Source organism: Eptatretus burgeri, chromosome 17 (assembly GCF_056783735.1).
Source record: "Eptatretus burgeri isolate ZD-2024b chromosome 17, Ebu_testis_v1, whole genome shotgun sequence".
Taxonomy (NCBI): Eukaryota; Metazoa; Chordata; class Myxini; order Myxiniformes; family Myxinidae; genus Eptatretus; species Eptatretus burgeri.
The window spans coordinates 31889328-31910239 of record NC_140977.1 but is presented as its reverse complement, the minus strand read 5'-3'; the positions used below and the strand labels follow the sequence as shown (position 1 = coordinate 31910239).

At 54.9% G+C, this 20912-nt stretch overlaps 1 protein-coding gene and 1 non-coding gene across 2 annotated transcripts; both read left to right on the top strand.

Moving 5' to 3' along the window:
- The first annotated feature begins 5920 nt into the window (after positions 1 to 5920).
- Positions 5921 to 5991, top strand: TRNAG-GCC (transfer RNA glycine (anticodon GCC)). The gene has a single exon. It is a non-coding gene; the product is annotated as a tRNA-Gly (tRNA).
- Positions 5992 to 18413: 12422 nt separating this feature from the next.
- On the top strand, positions 18414 to 20767 carry WDR46 (WD repeat domain 46). The gene has a single exon (XM_085861176.1). The coding sequence runs from the start codon at positions 18462 to 18464 to the stop codon at positions 20229 to 20231; it is 1770 nt and encodes a 589-aa protein (XP_085717302.1). The 5' UTR covers positions 18414 to 18461; the 3' UTR covers positions 20232 to 20767.
- The last annotated feature ends 145 nt before the right edge of the window (positions 20768 to 20912 follow it).

The following is a 20912-nucleotide window of genomic DNA, read 5'->3' as shown; positions in this document are numbered from 1 at the left end:
TTATGACGTAAGTTGTTCATTGCCCACAGCATAATATGAAATGTCGATCAATCTATTATTTTTGAAGAGCCTAATGGGGAGACAAAAACAAAGGTATATCTAACTTACTTGTACCTCAATTGTCAGAACTTAGGAGTTGAGTTTTGCTCATTTTGTGACAGAATATAGTGATAGATACAACACATGTCTTCTAACCTAAATTATAACCGCATATGTAGACAGAAATTGTGATATATCATCGACCATTGCGTCAATTTTTGCGTCAATAATTATTCGTTGAATTTGTAACAATTTGATCGGTACGACAAACACTCAGACTGTTCAAAAGTCGAAAGTTGAACTTGAAAACTGACAGGTAGAAAGTTATCCCTTGCTGTCTGTGGTTGCGATCGTCCCGAGTTGTACATCCAAAAGCCACACATGTCCACATTTTGCCACATCAAGGGGAGGTTTTGAAACCACAGAGAAATGAACCCCCAAAAACCTTTTAAAATTCTGCTAATCGAAGTCGTCTGCACAAAAAACGTCAACGTCACAAGTAAAAACGATCGTGACTTTGATGGTGTGAAGATGGTGGCAGATGACTTCCACTTGCTTCAAGGTAGATGGGCCAATTAGCGTTGAGCTTCCAGTCCAGTTCATATGAGGTCAGTGGTCAGCCTTCTGTGCTTGCTGGAGTTTTCAGCCGCAATTTTGTTCGGCTGATTCAAGCATGCCTCATTTTGGAAACACGATATACTCTCACGGACTAATTAAAGTATATAATCAAAATATTATGTCGGATTTGAGAATCGGATCCGGTGAACAAAATAGGTATCGAAATCTGGAATGAAATCGGAAAATTTTAACAAATTAGCAATTTTTATTACTTAGTGTATTTATTCAAGTAAAGCATAAAACAACTTTTTCCACTGTTCGGACGATTATATTGAGTCATGAACAAATTATGGAATGTGCAGGAAGTGTAACTTCATTGAGTGAAACGCTGTGCTTCATAACCTTCTTTTGCAATCCATGATGTCACAGTCCACAGGGGTCCTTTGTTTCAGCAATTACATATGCAGTTTGTTGTTTCCGTTTTGGACGATTTGCTAACATTACAAAATATTAATAAAGTATACTATTATAGTTCCACCAATATACTAATAGTCGCTAGTTTCTGCAAGCAAGGATAATGTTTTGTTGTTGCTGCAAGTGAACAGGCTTTGTTTTTTTTGTGCTTTACACCATTTTGTGCGTGCTTTCATTACAAAATATTAAAATAAATATTCTAATCGTTACTTTAATATATTTATACTGTAGTTGGTAGTTTCTGCAAGTGAAGAGGTATGTAGACGGCACACATGGACATGGAAGAAATGGGAACAAATGACTCTCCGTGGGATGTGTGCGTGTCTGTTCTTGGTTACGTGAGTGCAGTGCGCAGGTTTCGCGGCGCGATCTGAACTCGAACTTGGGGGCCCGTGGTGCGTGGCGCTGTTGAAGAGGTTACATGACCGTCTCGCGAACCATGTACTTCTGCAGTGCGGAAGCCTTGAAGCCACGCAGGACGTGCTACCGTGCAGCGCAGGTGTGGGGAAATCCGTGCATGTGTGCAAGTGAAAGGTTCACTAAATCACCGCTGCATGTGCACGTTTAGTATAGGAGGTTGGAGTAATGCAGGGAGAACTCTGTGTGGGGGCGGGGGATGCGGGGAGGACTGTGTGGGGGGGGATGCGGGGAGGACTGTGTGGGGGGATGTGGGGAGGACTGTGTTGGGGGGGGTGCGGGGAGGACTGTGTGTGGGGGGGTGCGGGGAGGACTGTGTGGGGGGGGGACTGTGGGGAGGAATTATGGTGGGGGAGGGGACTGTGGGGAGGACTGTGTGAGGGGGGGACTGTGGGGAGGAATTATGGTGGGGGAGGGGGACTGTGGGGAGGACTGTGTGGGGGAGGGGGGACTGTGGGGAGGAATTATGGTGGGGGAGGGAGACTGTGGGGAGGACTGTGTGGGGGAGGAGGACTGTGTGGGGGAGGGTGACTGTGTGGTGGGGGGGGGCTTCCCTTCCCTTATTCTCCCCCCTCTCATGCCACCTTCCCTTCCCTTCTCTCACGCTATCCTCCACCACACAACTCTCCGGAGGTCGAGGAGAGGAAAGAGTGTCAAGGAATGTGCCAATTGGCCGAATGAACATTTTTCTACTTTTACTATTATCCTTATTATCCGGCCCCCGGAGGGAGGGAGCGGGATATTGTAATCGGGTTTGTTTGTTGGATTCGCTATATATGAGATACCCCTTATTGTCGGGTTTTCCGGCTGTCTGTCTGTGTTGTGTGTATGTGTGTCTGCAACGCGAGGCTCCACAGCACGAACCAGCGAACCGATTTCGATGAAACTTTGCCAAGAGGTGGAATATATACTGGGAATGTGCGCGTTTGAATTTCGTTGCCAAGCAACCACCCGTTGCTGTGTCGCGGCCGAAAAATCGCGTACAGTATTTTCAATACTTGTCCTTCAGTTTTGAATGTAGAGAAACGAGACTTCGGAATTAAACACTTCGAGATATTTAGAAAATTTTACTCGAGCCGATTTTTGATTGAGTTTTTATTTTTCAAGTGGTAGTCCTTCAAAAATCGGGTGTCTATTTACCCTCATTTAAGGTGTGTATACAGTGTTTGTAAAGAACTACACTGTCGTTCCACCTTCGATCTCTTCTCGATCCAAACGTTATTGACCAACGTGAAAAGGATCCAAAATAAATGGAATCACCGGCATTTCTGTCCTTGTGGATTTCTAATAATATAATGTTTATTTATTTTCCAAAAACGATTCCCCGATCCACACACCACCTTTAATTATTTATTTATTTACAGAAAACAATTCCACGACCCACACACCACCTCCAATTATTTATTTATTTACAGAAAACAATTCCACGACCCACACACCACCTCCAATTATTTATTTATTTCCCGAAAACGATTCCACGACCCACACACCACCTCCAATTATTTATTTATTTCCCGAAAACGATTCCACGATCCACACACCACCTTTAATTATTTATTTATTTACAGAAAACAATTCCACCACCCACACACCACCTCCAATTATTTATTTATTTACCGAAAACGATTCCGCACCAAAACACCACCTCCAATTATTTATTTCTTTACCAAAAACGATTCCACGACCCACACACCACCTCCAATTATTTATTTATTTACCGAAAACGATTCCACAACCCACACCCCACCTCCAATTATTTATTTATTTACCAAAAACGATTCCACACCCACACACCACCTCCAATTATTTATTTATTTACCGAAAACGATTCCACAACCCACACACCACCTCCAATTATTTATTTATTTACCGAAAACAATTCCACGACCCACACACCACCTCCAATTATTTATTATTTAATGTGGGAGTGGCGTAGGAAAGTGGGCGTGGCTTATGAAAAATATTGTGTGGTTCAGGAGGTATGGTCAAACAAGAGCATTGAGAGAAGGTTATCGTGTTTTCCGTGCGTGTGTGTGTGCGTGTGTGCGTGCGCGTGCTACATGAGGCTCCACAGCACAAACCAGCAAACGGATTATTTTTCAAATGGTAGTCCTTCAAAAATAGGGTGTCTATTTACCGTCATTTTTTATGAGGAGTGCCAGTTGGCAAAATACGCAATAGGAAAAATCTTGCCAGGCAGAGGAACAATTGTATGTGAACCAATACGTCTTGGCAATGAATCTTCATCAGTGGATCAGTCAGAATGAACAGCATCGTATCCAGCGCTTCGATCCGAGCGAATCCCTCGTCGCCTACCGGCTTGTTTGTCTGCTTGTTTGTCTGTTTGTTTGTCTGTCTGTTGGCAGCTTTATGGCAAAACTGCTTTAGCAAACACTATCAAATTTAATCCACAGCTGGGCAATGAACCTTGGACGACCCCATTAACTTTTGGGTCCAATTGGATCAAAGGTCAAGATCAAGGTCAAGGTCACAAAAAGATCAAAATCGTTTTTCGCTCATAACTTCGTCAAAAATGATCTGATTTACTTCAAACTAAGCTTATAGTGAACCTTATTCTATTTGTCACTTATAATCCTACCCATTCCTACAGTGAAAAATGCATATTTGTGAAGATCGGTCGGGTCCGAAGTTTTGGGGGTCATGGTCATCGTTCAGAATTACAATTTTTCCATTAAAACTAAAACATGGTTACGAAAATACAACTTTACGGGAAAACGGCTGGCTCAAACACTGTCAAATTGTATCCACAGGTGGGTAATGAACCTCGGACGTCCCCATTAACTTTTGGGTCAAATTAGGTCAAAGGTCAAGGTCAGGTCATGAAAAGGTGAAAATAGTTTTTTGCTCATAACTTCGTCAAAAATGATCCAATTTACTTCAAAGTAAGCTTATAGTGAACCTTATTCTATTTGTGACTTAATATCCTAACAATCCTCAACAGTTTTCTCAACAATCCTCTGGAAGAAGTCTTTTCTTTCAAGCTTCTAGGTCTCACTATTTGCCATGACCTTTCCTGGGAAAGTCACATTTCCAACCTCGCCTCAAAAGCCAGTCGCCGACTGGGAATCCTCCGTCGTGCTAAGTCCTTCCTCGGCCCTCTTGAGCTCCTGACCACTTACAAAGCTTTTGTCCATTGCCTGATGGAGTACTGCTCTCCCCTCTGGGCTGGTGCTCCTGCCTCCCACCTTTCTCGTCTTCACGCTGTCGAAACCAGGGCATTTAAGATCATCGGCATCTCCCGCAATGAAGCTGAGTCTTTGGGCCTCTCACTCAATCACCGCAGGTTGGTCGGTGGTCTTTCTGTCTTCTACCGACTCCTCTCCAGCCTTGCCCCCCCTGCTCTCTCTGCGATTTGTCCCCACCACATTTCCATAGGGCGCTCAAGGTCCGCCAACAACCCCCTTCTGGTAAAACTACCAAAATCACGAATCACTGCTCATCTTCACTCTTTCATTCCTCTTTTTTCCCGCCTTTGGAATAAACTTCCTCACTCTATTCTTTCCCATTCTTCCCTCCAGGCTTTCAAAACAGCTGTTCACCACCACCTCTTATCTTATCTTTCCTTCCTGAAAGTCCCTGAAATGTCCATCTTCTCTTCGCCATGTTCCCGTCCCATCCCCATCCCTCTCCCTTCCACAGTTCACCTGTGTCTGTTCCCCAATGTTTTGTCCCTTCCACTCCCGCCCCTCTTGTCTCATGCCTCCTTGCTGTGAGTTGTGTGTTAGCTCTCATACGAGCCTCGACCAAGGTATACAAAAAAAAAAAAAAATCCTATAGTGAAGGTCAGGGTTAAGGATATATCAAATTTAAATTTGATCCCCAAAATAACTTTATGCCTTAAATGGGCGGGACTTGTGCCTGGCACCACTTGTTTATTTATGTTTTGCAGTTGGAACTGCTGGTCAGATCAATTCAGTTTTCATAAAACAGTGAATCACCAGATCATGGCAGGTTAGCCGAGAAATCCGCATGTTCACTCTGAGCTATCTCGCCTAGGTTCGTATCCCGACTCAGCTATAAACTGTCATTTCGGTGTTGCAAAGGCAGGGTGATTCATCAACGTGTGTGCCATCTCTTGGATGAACGTTCACCTGGGCATCACATCTGCTAGAAACCCCTTCTCCTCCTATCCCTCCCTTCACTCCCCACTCCCTCTTCTGCCACACGCCCCAATCCCACCCCTATCCCCCCTCTCTCTTCCACCCACCCCTATCCCCCCTCTCTCTTCCACCCACCCCTATCCCCCTCTCTCCCACCCCTATCCCCCCTCTCTCCCACCCCTATCCCCCCTCTCTCCCACCTCCCCCCTCTCACTCACTCTCACTCCTCTCCCCTTCTTCCTTCCACCCCCCCTAATATTCCTGTAAGCGAAGTTTTATTTGAGTTACTTTCAAGAATATATCCTTGTATTGCATCGGTGGTTCAGTGGTAGAATTCTCGCCTGCCACGCGGGAGGCCCGGGTTCGATTCCCGGCCGATGCAGGTCTGGTTTTTTTTGTTTTTATAAAATACATTTTCTCTCTCATTCTCAATGAAAGCATTAATTTTCACGGAGCTTTTAATGTCCTCAATAAACTTATTATTGGCATTATGTGTTTGACTTTTTTCCATTTTTATCTTGTCAGGTACATCCAATTCAAGGTGTAGTCAGAGAGAGAGACAGAGACAGAGACCAGTGTGCACTGTTACATCAGTGAAGACATCGAACTTGAGCAGTGAAGATCTGTAAAACAACAAGCTCTTGGTGGTGAATCGCACCGTTCAAGATGACTGATGACCTTCAAAGATGATGAACGAGTTCCTCAACCTGCTGCGGCCCCTGCTGGGAGACACAAGCAACTACGTTCCTCCCAAGGATCCATGAATCAAATCACAGACACGGCAGAGTTCTTTCAGAGTGAGAGTGTGAGATTTGTTTGGATTTAAAGACATAATCCAAGTGTTTGACCAGCTCGTGATTCTAACAGGGTCTACAGAGAGGCAAGAGGCTGTTGCCTTGCTATCTGGAGGGTGAAGGATGTAATGGCATCGGGTGGAGTCTTCACAAAACTGATAAAGAGGATTTTTCTGGGAGTCAAAAATTGTTTGGCTAAACAGTTTGCTGATTAATGCAATGTTCTGCCTGCAAAGCACCAAAATGACATTCTGTGGTGAGACCAGCAATCAAACCTGTGGGCTGGACAGCTGCAAGACAATTACAACACCGCTGAGTCATCTGTCTTGCGTGCCCCCCCTTTGAAGGCGGTTCCAAATATCCATCCTTATTAGCAAAGCATCTGATTCTTGGAGGACATTGTTTACCAGTTATACCAGACCAGGAGATTCTACACCATCTTTAACGGACAGCTCAAGCTTTTGAGGGGTTTCGTACTCGGTGCTAAACCTCCTCCTCCTCCGACCATAAAATGCCTTAGTGGTCAGGTGCCGCAAGATGGCCAACATATATTTGGAAAATGGGATATTAACCCGGTTCACTTTATCCCAACACAGGGTTCAGATGGGAACACTAACGGTCCAACGCAGATGAGACAACTGTTATCCCACGAGACAGAGCATGAATGGGAAGGTGCACGCACCTGGAAGAAGGTGGCATTACACCACAGTTTGCAACTGTATGGAGAATGCCATGATTGGGTCTTTGTGAAATGGTGGCAAGTGCTTAAACCTCCATCCTGAGGCCTACCACCTAAACTGCACTTGCTCATGGACATTGGCAAAACATACAGAGCTTGGAATCAGAGAGATGGCTTGGCTAAATGGTACTGCAAAGAGCACTTCGTTGTGTCTGGCTGGATATTTCGCTTGCAGCAGGATTTTGGTTTCCTGAGTACCCAGGGTGAGCTCATCGTTGGCAAGGATATGGGCTGTTCTTGTTCTACTATTCTGCTCAGAACCATCATTGTGGATCTTTCTGATAGATATAGACAGCATTGCCCACATTGCATGTCCTCAAGAGAAGATGATGTGAAGTGCCTCAAAAAAGATGTTCAGCAAAAAAATTAAAAAAAAACCTTAACCTACCAAGGGGCACATTACTTCCCCACTGGTGAGATGCTATAGCTGCCCAGAGGTCATCATGAATGCACTCTTCAAGAAAGTTGAAGACTGAAATTTTTTATATCACAGCAATCAAAAGATAAAACAGCTTGGGTACCTGTTACTGGAACAAGAGTCACAGTACCAGGAGAAGCCACAGTAGCAGAAGTCACTGCAGTAGTAGAGGAAGCTGCAGTCGCAGAAGCCACAGTAGCATAAGTCACGATCGCGGAAATCACAATAGCAGGAGAAGCTGCAGTAGCAGGATAAGCCACTGTAGCAGAAGTCAGTGCAGTCGTAGAGGAAGCTGCAGTGGCAGAAGCCACAGCAGCAGAAATCACAATAGCAGGAGAAGCCACAGTAGCAGGAGAAGCCACAGTAGCAGGAGAAGCCACAGTAGCAGGAGAAGCCACAGTAGCAGGAGAAGCCACAGTAGCAGGAGAAGCCGCAGTAGCAGGAGAAGCCGCAGTAGCAGGAGAAGCCGCAGTAGCAGGAGAAGCCGCAGTAGCAGGAGAAGCCGCAGTAGCAGGAGAAGCCACAGTAGCAGAAATCATAATAGCAGGAGAAGCCGCAGTAGCAGGAGAAGCCACAGTAGCAGGAGAAGCCACAGTAGCAGGAGAAGCCACAGTAGCAGGAGAAGCCACAGTAGCAGGAGAAGCCACAGTAGCAGAAGCCACAGTAGCAGGAGAAGCCACAGTAGCAGAAGCCACAGTAGCAGGAGAAGCCGCAGTAGCAGGAGAAGCCACAGTAGCAGGAGAAGCCACAGTAGCAGGAGAAGCCACAGTAGCAGGAGAAGCCGCAGTAGCAGGAGAAGCCACAGTAGCAGGAGAAGCCACAGTAGCAGGAGAAGCCACAGTAGCAGGAGAAGCCACAGTAGCAGGAGAAGCCACAGTAGCAGGAGAAGCCGCAGTAGCAGGAGAAGCCGCAGTAGCAGGAGAAGCCGCAGTAGCAGGAGAAGCCGCAGTAGCAGGAGAAGCCGCAGTAGCAGGAGAAGCCACAGTAGCAGAAATCATAATAGCAGGAGAAGCCGCAGTAGCAGGAGAAGCCACAGTAGCAGGAGAAGCCACAGTAGCAGGAGAAGCCACAGTAGCAGGAGAAGCCACAGTAGCAGGAGAAGCCACAGTAGCAGAAGCCACAGTAGCAGGAGAAGCCACAGTAGCAGAAGCCACAGTAGCAGGAGAAGCCACAGTAGCAGAAGCCACAGTAGCAGGAGAAGCCGCAGTAGCAGGAGAAGCCGCAGTAGCAGGAGAAGCCGCAGTAGCAGGAGAAGCCGCAGTAGCAGGAGAAGCCGCAGTAGCAGGAGAAGCCGCAGTAGCAGGAGAAGCCGCAGTAGCAGGAGAAGCCGCAATAGCAGGAGAAGCCGCAGTAGCAGGAGAAGCCGCAGTAGCAGGAGAAGCCGCAGTAGCAGAAGCCGCAGTAGCAGGAGAAGCCACAGTAGCAGGAGAAGCCACAGTAGCAGGAGAAGCCACAGTAGCAGGAGAAGCCGCAGTAGCAGGAGAAGCCGCAGTAGCAGGAGAAGCCACAGTAGCAGAAATCATAATAGCAGGAGAAGCCGCAGTAGCAGGAGAAGCCACAGTAGCAGGAGAAGCCACAGTAGCAGGAGAAGCCACAGTAGCAGGAGAAGCCACAGTAGCAGAAGCCACAGTAGCAGGAGAAGCCACAGTAGCAGGAGAAGCCGCAGTAGCAGGAGAAGCCGCAGTAGCAGGAGAAGCCGCAGTAGCAGGAGAAGCCGCAGTAGCAGGAGAAGCCGCAGTAGCAGGAGAAGCCGCAGAAGCAGGAGAAGCCGCAGTAGCAGGAGAAGCCGCAGTAGCAGGAGAAGCCGCAGTAGCAGGAGAAGCCGCAGTAGCAGGAGAAGCCACAGTAGCAGGAGAAGCCACAGTAGCAGGAGAAGCCACAGTAGCAGGAGAAGCCTCAGTAGCAGGAGAAGCCACAGTAGCAGGAGAAGCCGCAGTAGCAGGAGAAGCCGCAGTAGCAGGAGAAGCCGCAGTAGCAGGAGAAGCCACAGTAGCAGGAGAAGCCGCAGTAGCAGGAGAAGCCACAGTAGCAGGAGAAGCCGCAGTAGCAGGAGAAGCCACAGTAGCAGGAGAAGCCACAGTAGCAGGAGAAGCCACAGTAGCAGGAGAAGCCACAGTAGCAGGAGAAGCCGCAGTAGCAGGAGAAGCCGCAGTAGCAGGAGAAGCCGCAGTAGCAGGAGAAGCCACAGTAGCAGAAATCATAATAGCAGGAGAAGCCGCAGTAGCAGAAGAAGCCACAGTAGCAGGAGAAGCCACAGTAGCAGGAGAAGCCACAGTAGCAGGAGAAGCCACAGTAGCAGGAGAAGCCACAGTAGCAGGAGAAGCCACAGTAGCAGAAGCCACAGTAGCAGGAGAAGCCGCAGTAGCAGGAGAAGCCGCAGTAGCAGGAGAAGCCGCAGTAGCAGGAGAAGCCGCAGTAGCAGGAGAAGCCGCAGTAGCAGGAGAAGCCGCAGTAGCAGGAGAAGCCGCAGTAGCAGGAGAAGCCGCAGTAGCAGGAGAAGCCGCAGTAGCAGGAGAAGCCGCAGTAGCAGGAGAAGCCGCAGTAGCAGGAGAAGCCGCAGTAGCAGGAGAAGCCGCAGTAGCAGGAGAAGCCACAGTAGCAGGAGAAGCCGCAGTAGCAGGAGAAGCCACAGTAGCAGGAGAAGCCACAGTAGCAGGAGAAGCCACAGTAGCAGGAGAAGCCACAGTAGCAGGAGAAGCCACCGTAGCAGGAGAAGCCACAGTAGCAGGAGAAGCCACAGTAGCAGAAGTCACGATAGCAGGAGAAGCCGCAGTAGCAGGAGAATCCGCAGCAGCACAAGAAGTGAGAGTAGCTGAAGCGATTGTAGCAGAAGAAGACATGGTAGCAGAAGAAGCCGCAGTTGCAGAAGAAGCCGCAGTAGCTGAAGCTGCAGTAGCAGAAGAAGCAGCAGTTGCAGAAGCCACAGTAGCATAAGTCACGACAGCAAAAATCACAATAGCAGGAGAAGCCGCAGTCACAGGAGAAGTCGCAGTAGCAGGAGCAGCCGCAGTATCAGAAGTCACGATAGCAGGAGAATCCGCAGCAGAAGAAGTTGGAGCAGCTGAAGGTGCAGTAGCAGAAGAATCCGCAGCAGCAGAAAAAGCCGCAGTAGCAGAAGCTGCGGTAGCAGAAGATGCAGCAGTAGCAGAAGCAACAGTAGCAGTGACATGGTAAGGTTGGAGAAATAAGGAATTTTAGAAGCAGAGAAGGAAATGTGGACAGGAACAGTTTTAGTGATGAAAATAGTAACAATGAGGATAGTGGGATGAGACAGACATGAGTTTCAAGTAAGGAAAAAGATGAGAATTAAATGGGTTTGGGGGAAAAGTAAGACCAAGGGTGATATTGATGATAGGTCAAGGTACTGGAATGGTAAAAGGCAGGTAATGACAGCAGGGGTTGAGCAACAAGAGCAAGAGGTAACCAGAAGGCCCAGAGATCCAGTGAAGGTAGATAGCAAGGCCATTGGCCAGGGACGCCAACCCTGCAGAGGCATAGTGGGGGAATGGGGTTTGGGTTGGGGGGGGTAGATAGAGGCAGAATAGGCAGTTCCTATTTTCCCTTATCGGAGTGTGTACCAAATTGGGTAAAATGATGATTAGAACCTTTGTTCCATGGGTGCACATGCATTCCTGCCAGGGAGTCCCCCCACCTGACACACATCTGTTGGCGTCCACTACCGTCCATGCTGCCTGCAGTGCCGAGGCTGGCTATCTTTGATACTTGCCTGAGCTCCTGCCATGTATCTGCCTGCATGTTTTCCCAGGCTACACCATCTGTTTGCAGATCAGCTGCCCTGTGACTCTTGACATTGGAAAAGAAAAATAAACAAAATACCTGAAATGAATTTTTGGCCATGTCTATTACTGGAGTTTAATTTCATCCCCCCCCCCCCTGCACATTGTTGTGATTCATTTGCCTTTCTACATTATAAATGTGTCGTCTGTGTTTAGGTTTAGACATCTGCCAACAAGGTAGACACCGACTGTACTTTTGTTTCCCTACGAAGCCTTCATCCACAGCTCGAAGGAGCACTCTCCTCTGGGTAGGCCTTCATCCACAGCTCGAAGGAGCACTCTCCTCTGGGTAGGCCTTCATCCACAGCTCGAAGGAGCACTCTCCTCTGGGTAGGCCTTCATCCACAGCTTGAAGGAGCACTCTCCTCTGGGTAGGCCTTCATCCATCGCGAGAAGGAGCACTCTCCTCTGGGTAGGCCTTCATCCACAGCTCGAAGGAGCACTCTCCTCTGGGTAGGCCTTCATCCACAGCGAGAAGGAGCACTCTCCTCTGGGTAGGCCTTCATCCACAGCGAGAAGGAGCACTCTCCTCTGGGTAGGCCTTCATCCACAGCTCGAAGGAGCACTCTCCTCTGGGTAGGCCTTCATCCACAGCTCGAAGGAGCACTCTCCTCTGGGTAGGCCTTCATCCATCGCGAGAAGGAGCACTCTCCTCTGGGTAGGCCTTCATCCACAGCTCGAAGGAGCACTCTCCTCTGGGTAGGCCTTCATCCACAGCGAGAAGGAGCACTCTTTCCTCTGGGCTGGCGCCTTGGCCTCACACTTTGATCAGCTTGACGCTGTGAAAACCAAGTCCTTCAGGATCATTGGAATCTCCCCAGATAAAGCTGAGTCGATGGGCCGATCACTTTGTCATTGCAGTCAGGTTGGTGGCCTCACTCTATTCTACGACCTCCTTTTTAGTCCCGCCTCGAAAGGGATGTGAGACTATGCCAATACCCCTGTCTGTGTGTGTCTCTCTTTGTGTCTGTGTCTTTATATTTTCACTTTAAAAATGGTTTTCTCTGTAATCGCTTGTCTGATCGATGCAAAACTTTAAACGTCGGAGGGACTCCCCTTGGATAATATTTTATTGCTAACTCTGAGTATGGGTCACGTGGTATGCTGGACATAGGATTAAAAGGGGGGAAAAAAATTGAAACTTGGGATATGTCGTCAACTCCCAATGCGGAATGCAGGGTGATAACGATGACGTCATCGTTGAAGTGTTATTCAACCCCTAATTGGTTGAATTGAAATCCTTATCCGAAAAATCTGAAACTTCATCTGGACTTACACATTACACGTCGGGTGATTGTATCACAACCCTCCCCCCTCTCAACCAACCACCTCTCAGTGACTCACACACACACACGTACATATACACACACACGTACACACACACACACGTACACACACACACGCACATACACACATGTACACACACACACGTACACACACACGTACACACACGTACATACACACACACACACACACACACACACACACACACACACACACACACACACACACACACACACACACACACACACACACACACACACACACACACACACACACACACACACACACACACACACACACGTATACACACACACACACACACACACACATACGTGCCCCACTGCGTGGACGGAAGAGAAAACTACTGAAGGAGAAGGAATTTGCCCCCCACCCCGTTCCCCTCCTCCTCCTCCCCCCCACCCCGTCCCCCTCCTCCTCCTCCCCCACCCCGTCCCCCTCCTCCTCCTCCTCCCCCCACCCCGTCCCCTCCTCCTCCTCCTCCCCCCACCCCGTCCCCTCCTCCTCCTCCTCCCCCCCCCACCCCGTCCCCCTCCTCCTCCTCCTCCCCACCCCGTCCCCCTCCTCCTCCTCCCCCCAGCCCGTCCCCCTCCTCCTCCTCCTCCTCCTCCCCCACCCCATCCCCCTCCTCCTCCCCCACCACCCCGTCCCCTCCTCCTCCTCCTCCCCCACCCCGTCCCCCTCCTCCTCCTCCCCCCACCCCGTCCCCCTCCTCCTCCTCCTCCCCCACCCCGTCCCCTCCTCCTCCTCCTCCTCCTCCTCCCCCACCCCGTCCCCTCCTCCTCCTCCTCCCCCCACCCCGTCCCCCTCCTCCTCCTCCTCCTCCTCCCCCACCCCGTCCCCCTCCTCCTCCTCCTCCTCCTCCTCCCCACCCCGTCCCCCTCCTCCTCCTTCTCCTCCTCCCCCACCCCGTCCCCCTCCTCCTCCCCACCCCGTCCCTCCTCCTCCTCCTCCCCCACCCCGTCCCCTCCTCCTCCTCCTCCTCCTCCCCCACCCCGTCCCCCTCCTCCTCCTCCTCCTCCTCCTCCTCCCCACCCCGTCCCCTCCTCCTCCTCCTCCTCCCTTCCCCCCACCCCGTCCCCTCCTCCTCCTCCTCCTCCTCCCCCCACCCCGTCCCCCTCCTCCTCCTCCCCCACCCCCGTCCCCTCCTCCTCCTCCTCCCCCACCCCCCGTCCCCCTCCTCCTCCTCCACCCCGTCCCCTCCTCCTCCTCCTCCCCCACCCCGTCCCTCCTCCTCCCCCACCCCGTCCTCCTCCTCCTCCTCCTCCCCCCACCCCGTCCCCCCTCCTCCTCCTCCTCCTCCTCCTCCTCCTCCTCCTCCTCCTCCCCCCACCCCGTCCCCTCCTCCTCCTCCTCCTCCTCCCCCCACCCCATCCCCTCCTCCTCCTCCTCCTCCTCCTCCTCCTCCTCCACCCCTCCCCTCCTCCCCCCACCCCGTCCCCCTCCTCCTCCTCCCCCCACCCCGTCCCCTCCTCCTCCTCCTCCCACCCCGTCCCCCTCCTCCTCCTCCCTCCCCCCCACCCCGTCCCCTCCTCCTCCTCCTCCCCCCACCCCGTCCCCCCTCCTCCTCCTCCCCACCCCGTCCCCCTCCTCCTCCTCCTCCCCCCACCCCGTCCCTCCCTCCTCCTCCTCCCCACCCCGTCCCCCTCCTCCTCCTCCTCCCCCACCCCGTCCCCCTCCTCCTCCTCCTCCCCACCCCGTCCCCTCCTCCTCCTCCCCCCACCCCGTCCCCTCCTCCTCCTCTCCCCACCCCGTCCCCCTCCTCCTCCTCTCCCCCCCACCCCGTCCCCCTCCTCCTCCCTCCCCCCCACCCCGTCCCTCCTCCTCCTCCCCCCACCCCGTCCCCCTCCTCCTCCTCCTCCCCCCACCCCGTCCCTCCTCCTCCTCCTCCCCCACCCGTCCCCTCCTCCTCCTCCTCCCCCACCCCGTCCCCCTCCTCCTCCTCCTCCCCCCACCCCGTCCCCTCCTCCTCCTCCCCCACCCCGTCCCCTCCTCCTCCTCCTCCCCACCCCGTCCCCCTCCTCCCTCCTCCCTCCCCCCACCCCGTCCCCCTCCTCCCCCCACCCCGTCCCCCCTCCTCCTCCTCCCCCACCCCGTCCCCCCTCCTCCTTCCTCCCCCCACCCCGTCCCCCTCCTCCTCCTCCTCCCCCCCACCCGTCCCCCTCCTCCTCCTCCTCCTCCCCCCACCCCATCCCCCCTCCTCCTCCCCCCACCCCGTCCCCTCCTCCTCCTCCTCCTCCCCCCCACCCCGTCCCCTCCTCCTCCTCCTCCCCCACCCTGTCCCCTCCTCCTCCTCCTCCTCCCCACCCCGTCCCTCCCTCCTCCTCCTCCTCCCCCCACCCCGTCCCCCTCCTCCTCCTCCTCCCCCCACCCCGTCCCCCTCCTCCTCCTCCTCCCCCCACCCCGTCCCCCTCCTCCTCCTCCTCCCCCCCACCCAGTCCCCCTCCTCCTCCTCCCCCCACCCCGTCCCCCTCCTCCTCCTCCCCCACCCAGTCCCCCTCCTCCTCCTCCTCCTCCTCCCCCCACCCAGTCCCCCTCCTCCTCCTCCTCCCCCACCCCGTCCTCCTCCTCCTCCTCCTCCTCCTCCCCCACCCAGTCCCCTCCTCCTCCTCCTCCTCCTCCCCCCCACCCAGTCCCCTCCTCCTCCTCCTCCTCCCCCCCCACCCAGTCCCCCTCCTCCTCCTCCTCCCCCACCCCGTCCCCCTCCTCCTCCTCCTCCTCCTCCCCCCACCCCGTCCCCTCCTCCTTCCTCCTCCTCCTCCCCCACCCCGTCCCCCTCCTCCTCCTCCTCCTCCCCCCACCCCGTCCCCCTCCTCCTCCTCCTCCTCCTCCCCCCTCCTCCCCCACCCGTCCCTCCTCCTCCTCCTCCCCCCACCCCGTCCCCCTCCTCCTCCTCCTCCTCCCCCCACCCCGTCCCCCTCCTCCTCCTCCTCCTCCTCCCCCCGTCCTCTCCTCCTCCCCCCACCCAGTCCTCCTCCTCCTCCTCCTCCTCCCCACCCCGTCCCCTCCTCCTCCTCCTCCCCCACCCCGTCCCCTCCTCCTCCTCCTCCACCCCTCCCCCACCCCGTCCCCCTCCTCCTCCTCCCCACCCAGTCCCCCTCCTCCTCCTCCTCCCCCCACCCAGTCCCCCTCCTCCTCCTCCTCCCCACCCCGTCCCCTCCTCCTCCTCCCCCCACCTCCCCCTCCTCCTCCTCCTCCTCCTCCTCCCCCACCCCGTCCCCCTCCTCCTCCTCCTCCCCCTCCTCCCCCCACCCCGTCCCCCTCCTCCTCCTCCTCCTCCCCCCACCCAGTCCCCCTCCTCCTCCTCCTCCCCCACCCCGTCCCCCTCCTCCTCCTCCCCCCACCCCGTCCCCCTCCTCCTCCTCCTCCCCCACCCCGTCCCCTCCTCCTCCTCCCCCCACCCCGTCCCCCTCCTCCTCCTCCCCCCACCCCGTCCCCCTCCTCCTCCTCCTCCCCCCACCCCCTCCTCCTCCTCCTCCTCCTCCTCCCCCCACCCCGTCCCCCTCCTCCTCCTCCTCCCCCCCCACCCCGTCCCCCTCCTCCTCCTCCTCCCCACCCAGTCCCCCTCCTCCTCCTCCTCCCCCCACCCAGTCCCCCTCCTCCTCCTCCTCCCCCACCCCGTCCCCCTCCTCCTCCTCCCCCCACCCCGTCCCCCTCCTCCTCCTCCCCCACCCCGTCCCCCTCCTCCTCCTCCTCCCCCACCCCGTCCCTCTCCTTCCTCCTCCTCCTCCTCCCCCACCGTCCTCCCTCCTCCTCCTCCTCCCCACCCCGTCCCTCTCTCCTCCTCCTCCTCCTCCCCCCCACCCCGTCCCCCTCCTCCTCCTCCCCCCACCCCGTCCCTCCTCCTCCTCCTCCCCCACCCCGTCCCCCTCCTCCTCCTCCTCCCCCACCCCGTCCCCTCCTCCTCCTCCCCCCACCCCGTCCCCCTCCTCCTCCTCCTTCCCCCCACCCCGTCCCCCTCCTCCTCCTCCTCCCCCCACCCAGTCCCCTCCTCCTCCCCTCCTCCTCCTCCTCCTCCCCCCCACCCCGTCCCCTCCTCTCCTCCTCCTCCCTCTCCCCCCCGTCCCCCTCCTCCTCCTCCCCCCACCCCGTCCCCCTCCTCCTCCTCCTCCCCCCCACCGTCCTCCTCCTCCTCCTCCCCCACCCCTCCCCCCTCCTCCTCCTCCTCCTCCTCCCCCCACCCCGTCCCTCTCCTCCTCCTCCTCCCCCCACCCCGTCCCCCTCCTCCTCCTCCCCCCACCCCTTCTCCCTCCTCCCCCCCACCCCTTCCTCCCTTCCTTCCTCCTCCTCCTCCTCCTCCCCACCCCGTCCCCCTTCCTCCTCCTCCCCCCACCCCGTCCCTCTCCTCCTCCTCCCCCACCCCGTCCCCCTCCTCCTCCTCCTCCCCCACCCCGTCCCCCTCCTCCTCCTCCTCCTCCCCCCACCCCGTCCCCCTCCTCCTCCTCCTCCCCCCCCACCCCGTCCCCCCTCCTCCTCCTCCTCCCCCCCACCCCGTCCCTCCTCCTCCTCCTCCCCCCACCCCATCCCCTCTCCTCCTCCTCCTCCTCCTCCCCCCACCCCGTCCCCCTCCTCCTCCTCCTCCCCCCCACCCCGTCCCCCTCCTCCCCCCCACCCAGTCCCCTCCTCCTCCCCCTCCTCCTCCTCCTCCTCCTCCCCCCACCCAGTCCCCCTCCTCCTCCTCCCCCCACCCAGTCCCCCTCCTCCTCCTCCCCACCCAGTCCCCCTCCTCCTCCCTCCCCCCACCCAGTCCCCTCCTCCTCCTCCTCCTCCCCCCCCACCCAGTCCCCCTCCTCCTCCTCCTCCTCCCCCCACCCAGTCCCCCTCCTCCTCCTCCCCCACCCCGTCCCCCTCCTCCTCCTCCCCCCACCCAGTCCCCCTCCTCCTCCTCCCCCACCCAGTCCCCCTCCGCCTCCTCCCCCACCCAGTCCCCTCCGCCTCCTCCCCCACCCAGTCCCCTCCTCCTCCTCCTCCTCCCCCCACCCAGTCCCCCTCCTCCTCCCCCCCACCCAGTCACCCTCCTCCTCCTCCTCCCCCACCCAGTCCCCCTCCTCCTCCTCCCCCACCCAGTCCCCCTCCTCCTCCTCCCCCACCCAGTCCCCCTCCTCCTCCTCCTCCCCCCCCACCCAGTCCCCCTCCTCCTCCTCCTCCTCCCCACCCCGTCCCCCTCCTCCTCCTCCTCCCCCACCCCGTCCCCCTCCTCCTCCCCCCACCCCGTCCCCCTCCTCCTCCTCCTCCTCCTCCTCCCCCCTCCCAGAAACGCGTTTGCCCCGATGGGGGCAGGGCGATAGTGTCCTACGCAAAAAGTAAGGCGAGTTATCGCCGGCACCATGAACAAATTCTTGCTCCAACCAAGGTTGAACGTCAGGCCTGGCCAGCCGGTTCATGAAAGACTTGGGCCATAAACTTACCACGACCAACTCCACAAGAACGTGGGAATAAGTGTGCCCGTTAAAGAACAAGAGACGAAATAGCATTTGTGGTTCAAACACATTCGGATTCATCAAAAAAAAAAAAGGAATAAAGAGGTGATTGAAGAACTCGGAAGGAACTGACTGCGTGACGTACTCTCAGTGTGTCGTTTCGCTCGTGCTGTAATTTTACCGCTTTTCCTTTTCGTCGCTAGATAATGACGTCACGAACACAAAACCTAAATAACCCAGACGAAGGTTCATGGATTACAATACATAATACGAAGAATGCCAAGAGTCACTGAAACACAACATAATATAAATACGTAACAGCGGATGTTGTTAAACGTCATTTCCCGAATCGGCCAACACGTGGCCGTGGGGAAGCATCATCATGGTGGCGACCGGTGTCTCGAAGCGGAGAAAAGCCAAAAAGACGAAAAAATCAAAAGCAGCACGTAGTTTGAGTGGTGCAAAAACGAGTGGAGGAGCCAAAGAGAAGAAAACGAAGAGCGGAGGCTTCCAGAAGAAGCAACTCGTCCGTCAGTGGATTCGTGGTGAGGATCGACATGACCCGTTCGTCGGCGCCTCGCGACCCCCGGAGGCCATGGTCGAGAAGCACCGGCGCGGGCCCACGAAGCCCATGGACGGGGTTCGCGGCGACACCGAGCGCAGCCGGCTCAAACTGCAGGAAAAGACCCGGGAGAAGGCAGCGGAGCAAGCGGCCCGTCACACGGCGTTCGCTGCCAACGAGCCGGGCTTCGTGGAGGCGGACGACGGAGAGGAAACCGCCAGGCTCCACCAGGAAGACCTCAAGGATTCGGTGGACGTCGCGAGCGCCGCCAAGAGGTTCGACCTTTCGTTGCCGCACTTTGGCCCGTACTCTGCGCGTTACTCGGCCAATGGCCGCAGCTTGCTGCTGGGCGGTCGCGGCGGACACGTGGCGGCGATCGCCTGGCGGAGCCACAAGCTGGCGTGCGAGTTCCACGCCGGGGGGAACGTTCGCGCGATATCGTGGCTGCACACCGAGGGCTGGTTCGCGGCCGCGGGTCGCTGGCTCAGTGTGTACGACTCGCAGGGGATCGAGGTGCACTGCGTGAAGCGCGTCCACGACGCTTTGCATCTTCGCTTCCTGCCGCATCACTTTCTCCTTGCGAGCGTCAACTCGCGCTCTTTCCTGCATTACCTGGACGTATCCGTCGGTACCGAGGTTGCCAACATCCCCATGCGCATTGGACGCCCCTCGGCCATGGCCCTGAACCCACAGAATGCCATCGTGTCTGTCGGTACTCACAATGGTGTCGTGAGAATGTGGGCACCCAGTTGTCAAGAGCCACTTGTCAGCATGTTGTGTCACCGTGGTCCGGTGCGGTCCGTTGCCGTGTCCTCTGGAGGGGAGTATATGGTTACAGCAGGTGGTGAGGGCAAGGTTATTCTGTGGGACCTGCGTTCTCTCTCTCCACTGAACTCCATCGGGATCCTTGGAGGTGTTGGGCATTTGGAGTTCAGTCAGCGTGGTTTGTTGGCCATTGCCTCGGGCAGAAACATCAAGGTGTATCAGCCGCTGTCGAGCGGTAAATTTGGTGACCCGTACCTTTCGCATTACCTGTCTGCTGCTGCTTCCTCGCTTCATTTCTGTCCGTTCGAAGACATTCTTGGAGTGGGACATTCGGCAGGCTTCTCGAGCTTGCTTGTGCCGGGAGCAGGAGAACCAAATTTTGATGCTCTTGAAGTTAATCCATACCAGAGTAAGAAGCAAAGACAAGAGTGGGAGGTCAAGGCACTGCTGGAAAAGATCCCATCGGATCTTATCTCGCTGGACCCCCACCAATTGAATCGCCTTGATACGGCCACTGTGCAGCAACGGGCCCAGGAGAGCGGCAAAGTCGAGGAAGCCGCACCCAAGATCGAGCTACGGCACCGAATGAAGGGACGGGATTCCGCGAGCTCGCGGCAGCGCAGGAAGCAGCTCATCCGAGGAGCCAGGCAAAGGATAGAGATTAAGAAGTCGGTGACTGCTGCTTCAAAACGTTTGGAATTGGGAGCCAAGCCGCAAATGGGAGACGAGAGTGTGGTGGCAAAAAGGCTTGGCGTCGTCGGCAAGGGAGCGAAGCCTGTTGGTGACCTCAAGAAACGCTCTGTGCTTGATCGATTTGTATCCTGAATTGTTACATTGACAAAGTTGTTTGTAAGTTGACTTTTGTTTGAAGATGGTTAAAAAAAAAATGAAAATTTTTTTTTTTTTATCCGAGTGGGATTGGGAATAATAAGCTGGAGCTTTGAAGATTCTTCGGCAAAACAATGTTTGTACGTTATACGCCAAGCTCCAAAATGAGCACGAACTTCAGTTTTGTACATCTTGGAAACAAAAGTTGTAAAGAGCTTGCAAGGTATTTGTACATTAGACCATATAAGCAGTCAGATTCCAGATTTGTTCACAAAAAGAACCACGAATGCTGAAATGCATGTTCCGTGCACCCCAATATTTATTTTATGGATGGTTGCCTGCATAATTGTCGTGATTTTGATGATTAATTATTCCAATGTAAAGAAATCGATGCTTTCTTGTATATCTCGGATGGAGTTCGTAATTTGGAGAGCCAGTGGTTGAATTGAGGGAAACGAGGGGGTTGGCTTTGGTTGTTGTTCTTCATTATCCTTCAAAGGGAATATAAAGGAAAATAAAAATCCAAAACTGAACTCTTGTTTGCTTTTTAAACCTTCTGCAGGAGGCACCATCAACCCCCTTCTAGTGAAACCCAAAAATCCAGGATCGCTGCTCACCTCCACTCATTCGTTCCTCTTTCTTCCCTCCTGTGGAACCAACTTCCTCATTCTCATCTAT

Excerpts from the sequence above, each read along its gene's own strand:
- WDR46 (XM_085861176.1), top strand. The coding sequence starts at position 18,462 with ATGGTGGCGACCGGTGTCTCGAAGCGGAGAAAAGCCAAAAAGACGAAA.